At 38.4% G+C, this 14,110-nt stretch overlaps 1 protein-coding gene across 5 annotated transcripts in view; it reads left to right on the top strand.

Annotated features, from left to right (window-relative positions):
* The window catches only part of FAR2 (fatty acyl-CoA reductase 2), a 150,998-nt gene that overhangs the window by 101,544 nt on the left and 35,344 nt on the right, over positions 1-14,110 (top strand). For 3 of the 5 annotated variants that reach the window (XM_076007530.1, XM_012747946.3, XM_076007531.1), the window contains exon 2: positions 2,390-2,618. In XM_076007530.1, coding sequence (XP_075863645.1) covers positions 2,390-2,618 — 229 coding nt within the window. Of the gene's footprint in view, positions 1-2,389; positions 2,619-14,110 lie in introns of those variants that run through there. The other 2 variants (XM_076007532.1, XM_020283101.2) reach the window with 2 other exon arrangements.

Here is a 14,110-nt window from a genome sequence, read left to right as displayed (position 1 = left end):
CAGCCTAAATGAAGTTGGTAAGTCACCCTATCCAAACTCAGTTTTCCTTCTCTAGTTTCTGGCCAGCCATGTTCATTTATGCCCAATATCATATTAAAGGAGTGTGGTAACCTAAACATTTTTATATATAAAGGAAAAGACAAGATTCATCATCAATTATAGTTACATTTGGTGAAAATACTTTACCTGGCTGTTATGATTTGTTGAGTTATAAATTGTCTCCTCTTATTTATAAAAGAGGGCATATAAAATGTATAAGATAGGACATTTAAAATAATGTCAGAAGGAAAAGCTAGAAATCATTAAGAGGAAAAATATAAAACCAGTGACTATACTAGTAGCTAATACTTAAGTATATGCTATAAGCAACTGATATTTCTAAGGGTTTTACACGCATTAATTAATTTCATCTTTACCACCGCACTTCTAAGTGGATTCTTTTGTTAGCCCCATTTTACTGGTGAGAAAACTAAAGTAAAGAGAGGTTAACAGTGTGCTTGAGGTCATACAGCTAGGAAGTAGTAGACTTCAGATAGTCTTGCTTAGAACTCGTATGTGAATCTAGGATGCTATCCTGCCTTCCAGAGTTGGGGATACCACTTTTCTGAGCTTCAAGGAAGGCAAGGCAAGAATACTCAGCACTTTTTCCAAGTGCTAAATTGTTGACAAAGTCCTAGGGTGGATTGTAATAGGAGTAACATTATGTAACATGACAAAAAAACATGAATTGCTGTTTGCACAAGATGCAAAAATACTCTTCACGATAATAGTTCTCACATCGATCCTCAATGACAAGGGACTTCACTTGTCACTCAGTGAACATAGCTAATGTGGGTTGCAATCCAGATTTCCTAAAGTGAATAGTATTGATGACTGGGGGGTGATTTCTGTCACTGATCCCTGTTTTATCTACTTCATAGCATGAGTAACAGTGTGTAGTTAACTCGTTTTTATATTTATTTGCCTTTGTATTGCTGGCTTCCCGTGCTAGAGAGTCTGCCTTATTCATCAGTGTGCCTTTAGGACTTAGCGTGGCGTCAGGCATGGGAGGTGCTTGATTATTGAGTAAATTATCCCCCAGCGGCAGAGAGTTCTGCCAGAGAACATCTCCTCAAGATCCTCAGAACATAAATTATGATCATGAAATGGCATTGTTTCTTAAGGAGTTGCTAGCGGAGCCATCTGGACCAGAGTTGAAGAGCAGGGTGTTGACTCCTTTATTTGTTTTTTCTTCTTCCTAAGCCTTGATGTCAGGGCAGTCCCTGGAGTTGTGTTCTGCAGGATCCGCCCAAACCAGGTCTGCACAGGCAGTGGGAGCCTTTTCTACAGTGGACTGAGTTAGTGGCCAAAAAGGAAGATCTTCCTCCACACCTCTAGCACTGTTTATTTCTAAGCTCTCTGCTGCTGCCTCCAGTCAACAGTCCTCAACCTGAACTGAAAGACAAAACCCTTCGTGTTGCATTTCTACAGCATGCAGTGCTTTTTGTTGAGCGTCCCAGAATCCAAGTGCTGCGTCTGGCCTCCTACCAGATGGCTAACACTCTCCCCGAGTTCCTGCAAACAGGGGCCTTATGGTGCCATTTCAGGGCACACCAAAGCCTAGAGGCTGTGGCCTCCCTTGTTCAACCTCCTTTGCCCTTTGTCTTTTGCCATGTCTCGGCCCCATAAGCAGTACGTAAAGGAAAGGCTGGCACTCAGCCCATTTTCAGCTCAAGGACGAGAATAACATGTTATTTGCTCCGATATTTTCTCTAAGTAAACCTGTAACTGAAATACTAATTATATCATAATTTTTAAAAAATGTGACAGCTGTTCTGAGCTTTGGTTTCATAGGCTGTGGGGCTCTTAGCCTCCTCATTTAATTCTGTAACACTGAGCTCCTTTTATTTCCCCCTACAGCACGCTGTGCCATGCCACTGTACCTTTGCTCTTGCTCTTTCCTTGGCCAGGAACACCCTGACCCCAGCCCTTCTCTGCCTTCCAGTTTCAGGTTAGGTGTCACCACCTACAGATGCTTTCCTGAAGTTTCCAGACCCTGCTATGCACCCCTCCTGTGTGCTCCCTTTATTTTAGCACCTACCATTCTCTTTAACAATCTCTTTGTGTGTCTGTCTCCTCCGTTAGACTGCAAGCAGTTCCTTGAGTGCAGGAAGCAGGTCTTACTCGTTTCTTGCCCCCAGTTCCTGGCATAAAGTCTAGCATGTACAGTAAGCTCGATAGATATCGACTGAAGTGAATCGTGTTGCCTAAAAGCCATGATACTCTCACTCTGTCTGACCTACTTTTTTCTGCATTCAGAACTCCTGGAAGCACTAGAAACATTTTCAGTGACTTTGCCTTTTAGAACTTCTGAGAATGTAATCTTTTGTTATTTCCTCTTCCTTTTTAGGAACCTCTTCCCAGAGCTGTCAGAGAGAAAGGGAGGAACCATGTCCACGATCGCAGCTTTCTATAGTGGCAAGTCCATTCTCATCACGGGGGCCACAGGCTTCATGGGCAAAGTGCTGATGGAGAAGCTGTTTCGCACCAGCCCTGACCTGAAAGTCATTTACATCCTCATGAGGCCCAAGGCTGGCCAGACACTCCAGCAGAGGGTTTTCCAGATCCTGAACAGTAAGGTATGCCTTATAGGAAACGCTTGTGTGGTGGGCAAGGCGACTGACTACAGTGTTCTCTTATAGCCCCAAATTACAAGTGGGGACCAGGCTATTTGTGCAGGCAGAAGAGAGCAGAGAAAACAGCCAGCTGTTCATGGAAACCCAGGGTGTTTTCTCAAAAGAGGGGAAAAAGTGCCCGGACTCAGCCTGGGGCAGGTGAAGAGATCATCTATGTTCTGGAGCACTAAGTAAGCATCAAAATAATAAAACTCCCAGAGTGCATGCTCCAGGCTTGAAATCTGCCACAAGTTCATCTGAACCCTTCACTAATTTTCTTCTAAATTTAGGTGGTTTTTAAAAATAAGGTGTTTATTCAAATTTTTGGATATTCTTCTATTGTATTCTTTTCTATTGCATCTGGAACAGACATGATTACTAAGTAGCCATGCAGTAATATTTGAAGTTGTCTGAACTCTGTAAGGTTCATCTGTTATATATTTTATTTATGGAAACTTGATAATTCTATGATCCCATAAGTTCTTCTATGATAAAAACATTGGAGATGAATTATTGTATCTGTGCATGAGCAGTTAGGTATCAAACCCTCTCTCCTCTCAGAAAAAAGATATATATCTTTTCATGTTTTAATTTATAAATTTAAAGGCAGTAGAGGCTTTGGTCTCAAACACATCTGGGTCCAAATTCAGGCTTATCCATATGTTTGACACTCTACCTCTAAAACTTAAGAATTCCAGTGTTTAGACTAGAAGCAACAACAACTGCCTCCCATAAGAACTAAATGAGAAAATGTAAGTGTCTTGTTCACAGTGCCCTTTGGAATGTCACAGGGTCACGTGGGGTTGGCAAAAGGAAAATTTAAAGATTTTTTTTTTTTTTTTTTTTTTTTTTTTTTTACAAAATCTCCTTTCCAGTGTATAGGAACACTAATGTCGAATAGTGTATCCGATAGCGCAGCACATTATAGACTGCCGAGAAACACGGATGATCAAATTTCTCTGCCGGCACCAGCATAAGATTTTGGTACCAACCATGAGGCAAATTGGAAAAGCCTCTCCTACATGTCATGGCCTGACTCAGCAGTGGGACAAATGACAATTATAGCTAATACTTACTGGATATCAGCACGTGCAGACGTGTTTTCCACGACTTACCCTGGGTATCTTTGCAACAATCCTGTGAAGTGAGAACCATTAATACCCTCACTGTATAGATGTGGAAACTGAGACCTGAAGTGTTCACTTACCAAAGGGTCCCCTCCTAGTCCATGGGAGAGTCGGACTTCAAGTCCCCCAGTCCCACTGCCTTCGTGGTAACTGAGGTTCTTAAGAATGAGACTGAGAGGCTGATATGACATAAAACCAGAACCTGGAGTAAACTCACAGATCCCTCTCCGGACAGCTGTGCTCAGCTTTCCATCCCTAATGGACTTTTGTTTTCATCACATAGCAGACATTCCTCTCTAGTCCAGTGGCCTTGTTGCCAGCTGTGGATTTCTAGTTAAATATTGTGGTGTAGAGAGTCTTACGGTTGACCCAGCCTTTACCTACCAGCTCCTTTCAACGCACTGTTTTTGATTACAGAGCAACATTGCTTTTGTTCTAGAAATCTTGGTTATGCTGTATATACAGTATCTATGAAACCACCTTGCAAATTCCCATACCTGTTTCCCCTATTGGGCTATTTATGGTCAGTTGCTAACTTTTCTAAACTTAATGGTTCTCCAAGTGTGGTCCAGGACCAGCAGCATGAATATCAGCAAGGAACTATCTTGTAATCAGCTGGTACTTATCAGCATGACCTGGGTACTACCAATTATGAGCTGTGTGAGAGTAGACAAGATACATACCTTGCTAAGCCTTGGTTTCTTTATCTGCGAAGTGCAGTAATAATATCCTGCTTACCCAGGGATCTGCCTCTCCCCTCTTTCTCTTTCTCTCTCTCTCCCCTCCTACTCAAAGCTTTCAGGATTCAAATCCAGGTCTGACATCGTAAGGTATGGCCTTCACCACTATCCCCTATGGCCTCATTTTTTCCTAATCTATGCTAATTAGAGTATATTTATGTAGATTTTTTTCTCCATAATTTTTTCCCTTAAAGAATTGTAGGAGTAAAGAAATCTGATGTGCATAATATAGCTGAAAAATTTACCTGTGTAAACCACCATGTCTATGTGGACATTTTGTGGGTAACAAAAACAGATTCTACTACCTATTAAAAAACAATCCATTGCTTATGCAAATGCCTACTTTCTTAGCACTATGTAGAATATGATACCTGTAGAGAGATTTTCCATGGGAAAAAAAAATCTGCTGTATTTCATTTCTGGATGTCCCAAGACCGAAAAGCTTCTACTCCACAAATTATGTATGCTTCAGAATATAAGGGTGTTATTACTAATTAGCTGTAGATAAAGCTCTGTGCAAGTAAGCAAATACCCAACAAGGGTACTTATGAGATACAAGGTATTATTGCTCTTATGTGATTTGAAACTGAAAATTCACAATAAAGTAAGCTTAAATTTATATTATTTTAAATTATGATGATGGACAACTTTTGAAAGGTGAAAGAAACCTCTGGATTATATTAATTTTTTTTTTAACTTTTAAGATAAAAAGAATTGTTAGAGTCAAAATAACACCATCTCCAGATGTTTTCCCTTAGTTTAGTAGCTAAAATCATTTAGAATGACCCATTCCCACCTTTTGAAATTTTTTAATTTGTTGTCTATGTCTGTGCAATTCAGTGTAGCAGCTACTTGCCATATATGACTATTTAAATTTAAATAAATTATAAAGTGAAATTTAAAATTCAGTTCCTCGGTCGTACTAGTCACATTTCAAGTGCTCAGTGGCCACATGTGGCTAGTGGCTAGTTCATTGGACAGGTATAGAACATTTCTATTCTCATAGAAGGTTTATTAGGCAGCATTGATCTAAATGGTTAAGTATCTTGTAGAGAAGCACCATTGTGATTCAGATTTCATACTGCCCATCAACTTTATTAATTCTACAGACACTTTGAAGTTTTTACTGTGTGTTCAGTGCATGCGAGGCACAATGGATCTGAAGACAAAAATGACACGGCCACATAAAGTGGTAGAGACAGACATATGAAACGCAGGATTGCAATGCAATGTGAGTTCTCCAGGAAGAGGAGAGCAAAGGGCATTCTAAGCAGGAAAGAATTGTACTTGCAAATGCATGAATGGTAGGGCATGTTTGGGAAACTCTGGGTGATGTATTTGGCCCCAGACAAGTGTGAATAAGGACTAGAAAGGTATGCTGAGGCCAAATCCAGGAAGACTTCAGATAATTGTATCAGGTTACTTTCAGGTGAAAGAAAAGCCAATTGAAATTGGCTTAAAGAAACAAAGATGATGTGTTGATTATACAGTGGAAAAAAATCCAGCACTGGACTGGTGCACTACTATGACTCAACTAGAGCTCTAGCTGCCTTGCTTTGTGTGTCTGTCAACTCTGCTGTTTTGTTCTGGCTTTATCCCCATTATCAATACGATGGTTGCTATAGCTTCGGGCTTCACACCCATCTATGGCAATCTCTGGATGAAGAGAGGCTGACTCTCTCTGAGGCTCTCTCCCAAGACTGATGAAACTTCTTCTCCAGAAACCCTCTCATCTCCTCAACCTGGTTGAGGTTGCATGTTCATTTCTGAGCAACCTCTGTGGCCTGAGGTATGTCGTGTGCCCATTTCTTTGGAAATCTCAGACCTAAGCCAGTCATTGTCCAGAAGGGTAAGAGCACATGAGATCAATAAGCCTTTCCCTGGAGCTGGGATAAGTTCATTCGCTCCTGAGGCACAAGGGACTGCTAGGGAAGGGAGACACCTGTGTGATAATTAGCAACTTATCATGAGACAGAAGAGTGGATGTTAGGCAGCAAGCATCTGAGTAGATCATGGTTTCTGGAGTCTGACAGACCTGAGCTGGTGTCCTCAGTGGTGTGGTTTACATAATGGAGCCTCAGTTTCCAAACGGAGATAATGATCGTCTTTGTCTTTTGTACTGTTGTGCAATGTAAATGAGTTAACACGGGAAAGGAGCTTAGGCTAGTGCCTGAACCACAGTAAAAACTCAGCAAACATTAGCATTAAATTTGTATTCAAATATGGGAGGAAGTTGGAGCTTTATCTTTTAGAGCATGGCACTACAATGGAAGGTCTTTTTTGTTTTCTGACTACTAGCTGATTTTCTACCACTTAAATAATAATAATGATAAAATAGTACTCAAGTGATGTTGATGAAGATAGGAAAGATAAATGAATTAGTTGAGTAAATGTGATGGAAATCACATGACCCACAAAGCTGAGAATATTTACTATCTGGATCTTTATGGAAGTTTGCCAACTCTTGGAATAGAAGCTCAGAAGAATGCCTTCTGATATAAAATACCTAAAGATGTTAGATAAAATATGTTTTTATAAAATAATCTTAATGCATACCTGAACAAGAGGCAAAATAAGGAAATTCCTAGGAGTCCAGAAATGACAAGAAAGTACATACACACACACACACACACACACACACACACACACACACACACACGTGCGCGCGCATGCAAAAAGAGAGAGACAGCAGGAGAGTTTGAATGAATATGCAAATATGAGAAATATTTATTGAGAGCCAAATATTTGTCAGGCATGTATTGCTCTGTGTCTGCGGAACAGGCAGGTAAAGTAGTAAATAAACCAGTCCTGAGGATTAATCCCATAGATCTCAAAGTTCAGTGAGGCAGATGAGTTTTATAAGAAATACATGTATAGTTAAATATTTTGAAAAGTGCTGTGAAGGAAGAACAAGGTGCTTTGAGAGAGAATAACAACCTTGAAACCTGCTTTAAAATTATGTGCCCAGAAGAGGACTCAGAGATGGTGTCTTTAAAGCTCGGAAAGAGTTTAGTATATTCAAGAAAATGCAAGAGTGCATTTCTTTTAGGGGCTCTATGTACTAGGGACCCTGCGTGTGCTTCTGTCTGACCACATAAGTGAAAAATTTATGGAAGTATGAATAATGCCTTTGTTACAAAACCAGAAATGCATAGAGATATAATAAATTTCCATATCTCAATCTCATGAGCATTTTGATGCTATAGTTATTATTCCATTTTAAAACTCTCATTTATACATACTTCAATAGTTTTACTGCAACAACAAAATCCCTTTGAGGCAGAAGATAGATTTTTAATGACCAAAGAGGAATACTTTTTATTCTGAGGTTGAACTTAGGTGCCTATGTGAAGGCCTAGTATTTATAAAAGTAGGTAGGTGAGACTGATAGTTTATAGAAAGCTAGCCTTGTGTGCTGGACTTGATACTATTAGAGGTATCATGAAAGACATAGGGAAAAAGCTTTAAAATTGCAACTGGAAGACATCTGCTGGACTAGATGTGTAGAGTCCTAAGCATTTAGGAATTCAGCAAATGGCTGCTGGTTGGAGTTTTTTTGGTTTGAAGATACCATCAAAATGTGGGAGGGTGGGAGGGGGTGAAGGATGAGAAGTTACGTAATAGGTACAATGGTACACTATTCAGATGATGGTTACATAAAAAGCCCAGACTTCACCACTATGCAATTTATATGTGGAACAAAACTGCACTTGTACTCCCTAAATCTAGAAAAATAAATTTTTATAAATATTTATAAAATACATATTTTTATTTAATTTATAAAATAAGTTTAAATATTTTTATAAATATTTTCTAGATATTTATAAATATCTAGAAAATAAAAAAATATTTATATTTTCTAGATATTTATATTTATCTAGAAAATTAAAATTTTCTAGAGATTTATAAAATCTAGAAAAATAAATATTTATAAATAAATAAAAAGAACTATCAAACTCTAGTTGTCTCTGAATTGGAAACGACTAATTTTGGGGGTATGTTTTGGATTAGCCAAAGCAAAAAGCAGATTATTTTATATTTTACATTAACAAAACCCTTAGAATAAAATTCTACTTTGCCTTTGCAAATCATATGTCAGCTTGGGTATCTCTGCCCCTTAATAAAGTAATGATTAATTACACCCCCAATTCAAAGTCATCTCTGAGAATGTTGAGAATTCTCAGGTAGTTAATTTTTCATGGTCACTTCTGTTCTTGCTTGGAATGAATTAGTTCTGTTTATGGATCATCGTTCATTCTACACAGCCTTCGTACCAAGTTGATACAGACCAGGCCAAGGCCCCTTTCTTCAATTTTCATAAATTAGAATCAAACAACAGAAAGAGAGAACACATACAGGACCTGCTAACATTCATAGGACCTGCCTTAACCTACAGCAGATGACTCTTGCAGGTTCTATCTTTCGATGGGGCATCCTCCACCCTGTTAACTTGAAGTTTTCAGTGTTTATTTTTCTCATCATCTTAAAATATTTTACTTATTGTAACTTAAGAGAAAATGAAGTCACTGAGTTTGTTAATTCATTATGCTAAGTGTAATACACAAATTCTAAATACCATTCCATGAACCTGGCTTTTTCTTGATATAACACATATGAGAGTTTTGTCAACTATTTTTCTTTTTTTCTTTCTTTGGGTCTCACAGCTGTGTTCTGGATGGTTAAAGTTGCAGAAAGTCTAAACACTCAATAACAAGTTACTAGCAGGTTTAATTCTTATATCTGTACTGGGAGATAGCATAGAACATTTTAAAAGCTCTTTCAAATAGAATGCAAGAACATTAAAGCTCCATATACTCCCTCCCAAATCAGCTCAGTAGAGAGACCTTGGCCTAGTTGCCTATCCCACCTGAGTCTGTCTGTCTTTTATCTGTAAAATGGATCTGATAACAATAGCTATTTTATAGGGATTTACAAAGATTAAATGAGATCCTAAGTATAAAATAAATATGTTGTATTGTACAATATAAAGATTAGTTTCATTATCAATAAGCTCTGATTTATTCCACCACAGATAGGTTCTTTTGTTCATTAGCCCTTAAGCCAAACCCTCTAGATCAGGCGTCCTCAAACTATGGCCCCCGGGAGGACATTTATCCAGCCCACAGGGTGTTTTTGCCTCTGCTGCCTGTCCTGCTTAGCAGCTGACTTGCCCCGGGCCCACAGTGCGCATGTGTGGAATGTGCACGGCGCCCTCCAATGGTCTGAGGAACAGTGAACTGGCCCCCTGTTAAAAAGTTTGAGGACCCCTGCTCTAGATAGTCTGTATCAGTTTCACATGTTTATGAAAGATGTATACATTCCTGCATTCTCTTTTCCACCAGTTATTCATTGTTTCATTAGAAAGATATTTAAGAATTCACATTTATATTAGAACTTATAATTTAAAATTTTTTTTAACAAGAAAGGAGAGTATAATCAGAAACTCATAAGTAAACGTAAAGTTTGTCAGTTTCAGTGAGCTGATTGGTAGAAGAGGTGGCACTCCACAGTCATTTAGGGACTTAGGCGGATGGGAGGGTTGTCATCTTCTGCACATGGCTTCGAAGCCACCCAGAGTCTCCATTAATGACAACATCCAGCTGGGGACGTGGGAAAAGAGACACTGGGCATCGCGTGGAAGGTTTATGTGGTCCAGGCCCAGAAATGCCCATCACTTCTGTCCACATTCCGCTCTTTAGAACTGTCATTGGGCCGCACCTGACTACAAGGATGGCTTGAAAATGCATAGCTGTTGGCCCAGGAGAAAAGATTATTGGATTAATTTTTGGGTTAATCTATTGGATTATTGGAAAAGATTAAAGGCTCAGCTATAGCTTTCCCTTTCAGGTCACCAAATATTTGCCTCCCTCCTTTCCTTCCCCAAAGTCTCATGCCATTATTGCAACCAATTCCAAGTCTAAGGGTATAGGCCACACTCCATCAGGTCCAGATCTGTCATGGTTGGGCATGCTTGGAAATAAAAAGGTAAATTTTCTACCTCCCCATATATCATGGTAGAACAGAGACAAAATAACCACAATTTAAGAAAGAAATCAAATTAAACAAACACAGAAATCTATTCAAGAAAAGGAAGAGTAGCAGGCCAGCAGCAATCCCTGGGCTATAAGCCTTAGGAAATCCTGTTTGGCAGGTATTGAGAAAGCTCCCTACCTACCCTGAGGGGTAGGGAAATTCCTTAAATAGATCTGAATCAACTCTCTGGAAGGAACCCTCCTTTCCAGCGCTTTTTTGTGGTCAATGATTCCGTCCTCTGGAAGGTTCTTCCAGGTTTGCTGTTGCCTGGCTGTCACCTCTGTAGTGTGGTCTTCTCTAGGATTTTACAGCTTTCATAATTCATTATGCAAGAATAAAGGTGGGAACCGATGGATGTTTTCTGGTTTAAGGTCAGTCATTCCCTAATTTGGGGGCTATGGAAGAAAAAGAAATCCCTTGGTTCGTGCACACAGTACGACAGCTTGGCATAAGTGAAAGACATGGGAAAAAGGATTAACAGAGAAGTGAGTTAAAAAGAGGAGTATCTATTGGGCAAAACAACTGGAATGCATTAAACTTGTTCATTCAACAAATATTAGTTGAGCATCTACTGAGTGTCAAGCACTGAGTCAGATATGAAGGATAACAGTGGCAACACATGAGAGTAAAGACAATGAAAGGCCTTAGATTTAAAGGCTCAAGGGGAAAACAAATAGACAATAAATGTGTTATTGGTTTTAGCAAATCCAAAACATTTGAGAAAATGGTATAGTGTTTGCCAAACCTAAAACTCTTTTGCTCTCACTGAATCTTAAATTAGGAAAGCATAAAAGCAGACAGAATTAGTAGGGAATGGAAGTTTTATGGGTATTATTCACTTAAGTAATAACCCAATATCAGAAGGTTGATGAGGAGGCCCACACCTTTGGAATAACTAGCCTGCACCTCCCCCCGAAAAAAAAAATACTAACCAAATAAAGTATGAAATAAGACAGAACCCACTATGCTACAACAGTTACCAGGAATGAAGACCAAGCTGATTAGAAATGGGTCAAGCAATGAAGAAGAGCTTGTTTGTTTTGTTTTTTTTTTTAACGTCACCTCCATGTCACTTGAGACCTTTAATCTCAAACCTACTTCTGAAACCATTCTCCATGCAGAGGTTACTCAATGGTCTTGTCTGTGTCCAAGCCTAGTCTTCCTTCTGTTGTGTATGGTCACTCTTATCCTTCTTGGTTTCTACTTTGAACAACTTTTCTGTCCAGGTTAGAGTTTCTTCTGGTAGACCTCAGATTCTGCAAATATTTATTGAGTATCTCCTGGGAATCAAGACCACCCAGTCTAGATTCTGCCATCTACCTTTAACTCTTTTGACATAAACAGAGTGATTTAAATGCAGTCATGACATATTCCTAAATAGGGCTTGGTACAGCTTTTAAGCACTATGTCTCTGCAGTCACGCATGGCAATGAATGAATTCTAACCAGTCCTAAGTACTATACTGTTCCTGAAGATACATAAATCATGTCAGCTATGTGAGGCTTGGAAATTTTTCTTTAAAACATAATAAACAAAAATGTTACCAGTTTTCCTTTGATTACCACTATATCCCCAGGAAATATGATCAAAAGGACATCTGTTCTATCTATCAAAATTCATACATCTGCTTCATTCTTTTCCTTTCATGGTATGCATAGCTACCACCTCTCACTTCCTGTTTGCCTGGTTTCAGAGAGAGACAATTAAATGGGGGAGATGCTTTGGAAGGGAGGATTTTTTTTAAATCCTTTGGCCGCACAGAACTGGGACTGAAGAATTAGAGGATTAGTTTTCTTACTTATTACTAACTTTCTTAAGTGTTTTCGGAGCACTTGAAGGGACATAGCAAGAGAAGAGAAAATGTCTGAATTAATAACAGAATGCTTGAGGACTTTCTCACAAAGATAATTAACGTGGCACTCTAAAGAAAACAACCAGAGACACACAAATAATGTACAAATATATTTATTGTAGTAGTATACTAACAAAAGCTGGATCAAATCCGAATGTTCCACAATAGAGGACTGATCAAATAAACAATAATGGAACAATATGAAAAATGGGCTCATGGAATTTGAACCTATCAGCTTTCCATTGTATCGGAACAAAACTAGAAAAATACCAATTTCTCTAATTGATATTTATTATATATTGCTATCTTGAATATGCCTTGGCTCTTCCCCACTATAGTAGGTAATGAATTGCAAATAAACTAGTCAGTTGTAAAGTTCAAAGAAATGTTGAGAGCATTTTGAGGTTTCTAGTGCAATAATCTACTCTGAATAATTCCTTAGGAAAACATCAAGACAATATCCATAACTGGAAAATAAAACCCCAAGTACTTGAAATTATATTAAGAGTGATGCAGTTAATTAAGAATGGCTAGGAGCTCAGAATCTGAACAGTGTTTCATTGGGGGCATACCGGAAATGGTTGGACTTTTCTTGTTAAGGGAGATGTATGTGTGTATATGTGTGTGTGTGTGTGTGTGTGTGTGTGTGTGTGTGTGTATATAAAGAGAGAGCATATATACACACAGTATATCTTAATAGTATATGAGGGAAGGGTTACAATGATATTGTACCAGCTTTAGAATGTATCATCTGAAAAAAACAGACAAAATTCAAGATTTCCAGGGAAGGACTATCCTGAATAATGTCACTAGTGAGTAGATTTATAAACAAAGAGCTTGGCAGGTTGCGCTGGATATTTAAAGTCATCTTCTCTGGAAAATATGAGTTACTCAATAAACCTTCAGTTGCCCCTTAGGTAAACCAACTTTGAAATACAATGGGGAGTGCTGGGTGATAAACCATGCAGGGTTATACTCTGGGTCCTCAGTGCACAGAACAACAGATTAGATTTAAGACAATGGAAGATTGTAACATTTTATGAACTAGTTTATTGAATCCTTTCCCTGTTTGGTAGTTCCTAGAAGGTGTAAGATAACTTAATCCCTAAGAGGTAAACAAATTAACTTTGAACTAAAAAAGCAAAAAAACTTTGACCTAAATAACACCTGCAAAAAAAGCCCAACAATGTAACATTGTTGATTATTAAGAAGTGCACAATAGAAGTATTACTTTCATTTTATGAGTTCCTTGTTAATTTTCAAAAATTCTTGTTTAAAGGAAAGAAAAAAAAAAAGTGTTTTCATGTTTGCTCCAGGCCACCCTGTATAAAAGGGTACTACTTGTTCTCAACTTCCAAAATGAATTTCTGATTGACATTAATGATTCTATTAAATCTCTCTATAAGGCAAAGGCAATTAGAAACAGAAGTTTGTATTTTAAACTTCCAAAGCCAGTTTTGTTCCATTACTGTTCTTTATTTTTCCTAAGAAACTACCCCACAAAAAGCAAGAGGCTTCTATCAACTTGGGATAACTAGAAGGAATATAAATTTCTCAGGAATTCAAATTTCCCAGGATTAGCAAAAGCACACTTTTGAAAAAGTAACTGTGTCTTCAGTTTGCCAGTGACTCAACTCTTATCATCTGAAGCATGTTAAACCTCTCTTCTGTGGGCCATTTTCATTTTTTTAAGAATAGAAAAAA

This window comes from Microcebus murinus, chromosome 10 (assembly GCF_040939455.1).
Source record: "Microcebus murinus isolate Inina chromosome 10, M.murinus_Inina_mat1.0, whole genome shotgun sequence".
Taxonomy (NCBI): domain Eukaryota; kingdom Metazoa; phylum Chordata; class Mammalia; order Primates; family Cheirogaleidae; genus Microcebus; species Microcebus murinus.
Note: the sequence above shows the minus strand (reverse complement) of the source record. Positions and strands in the feature narration are given on the sequence as shown.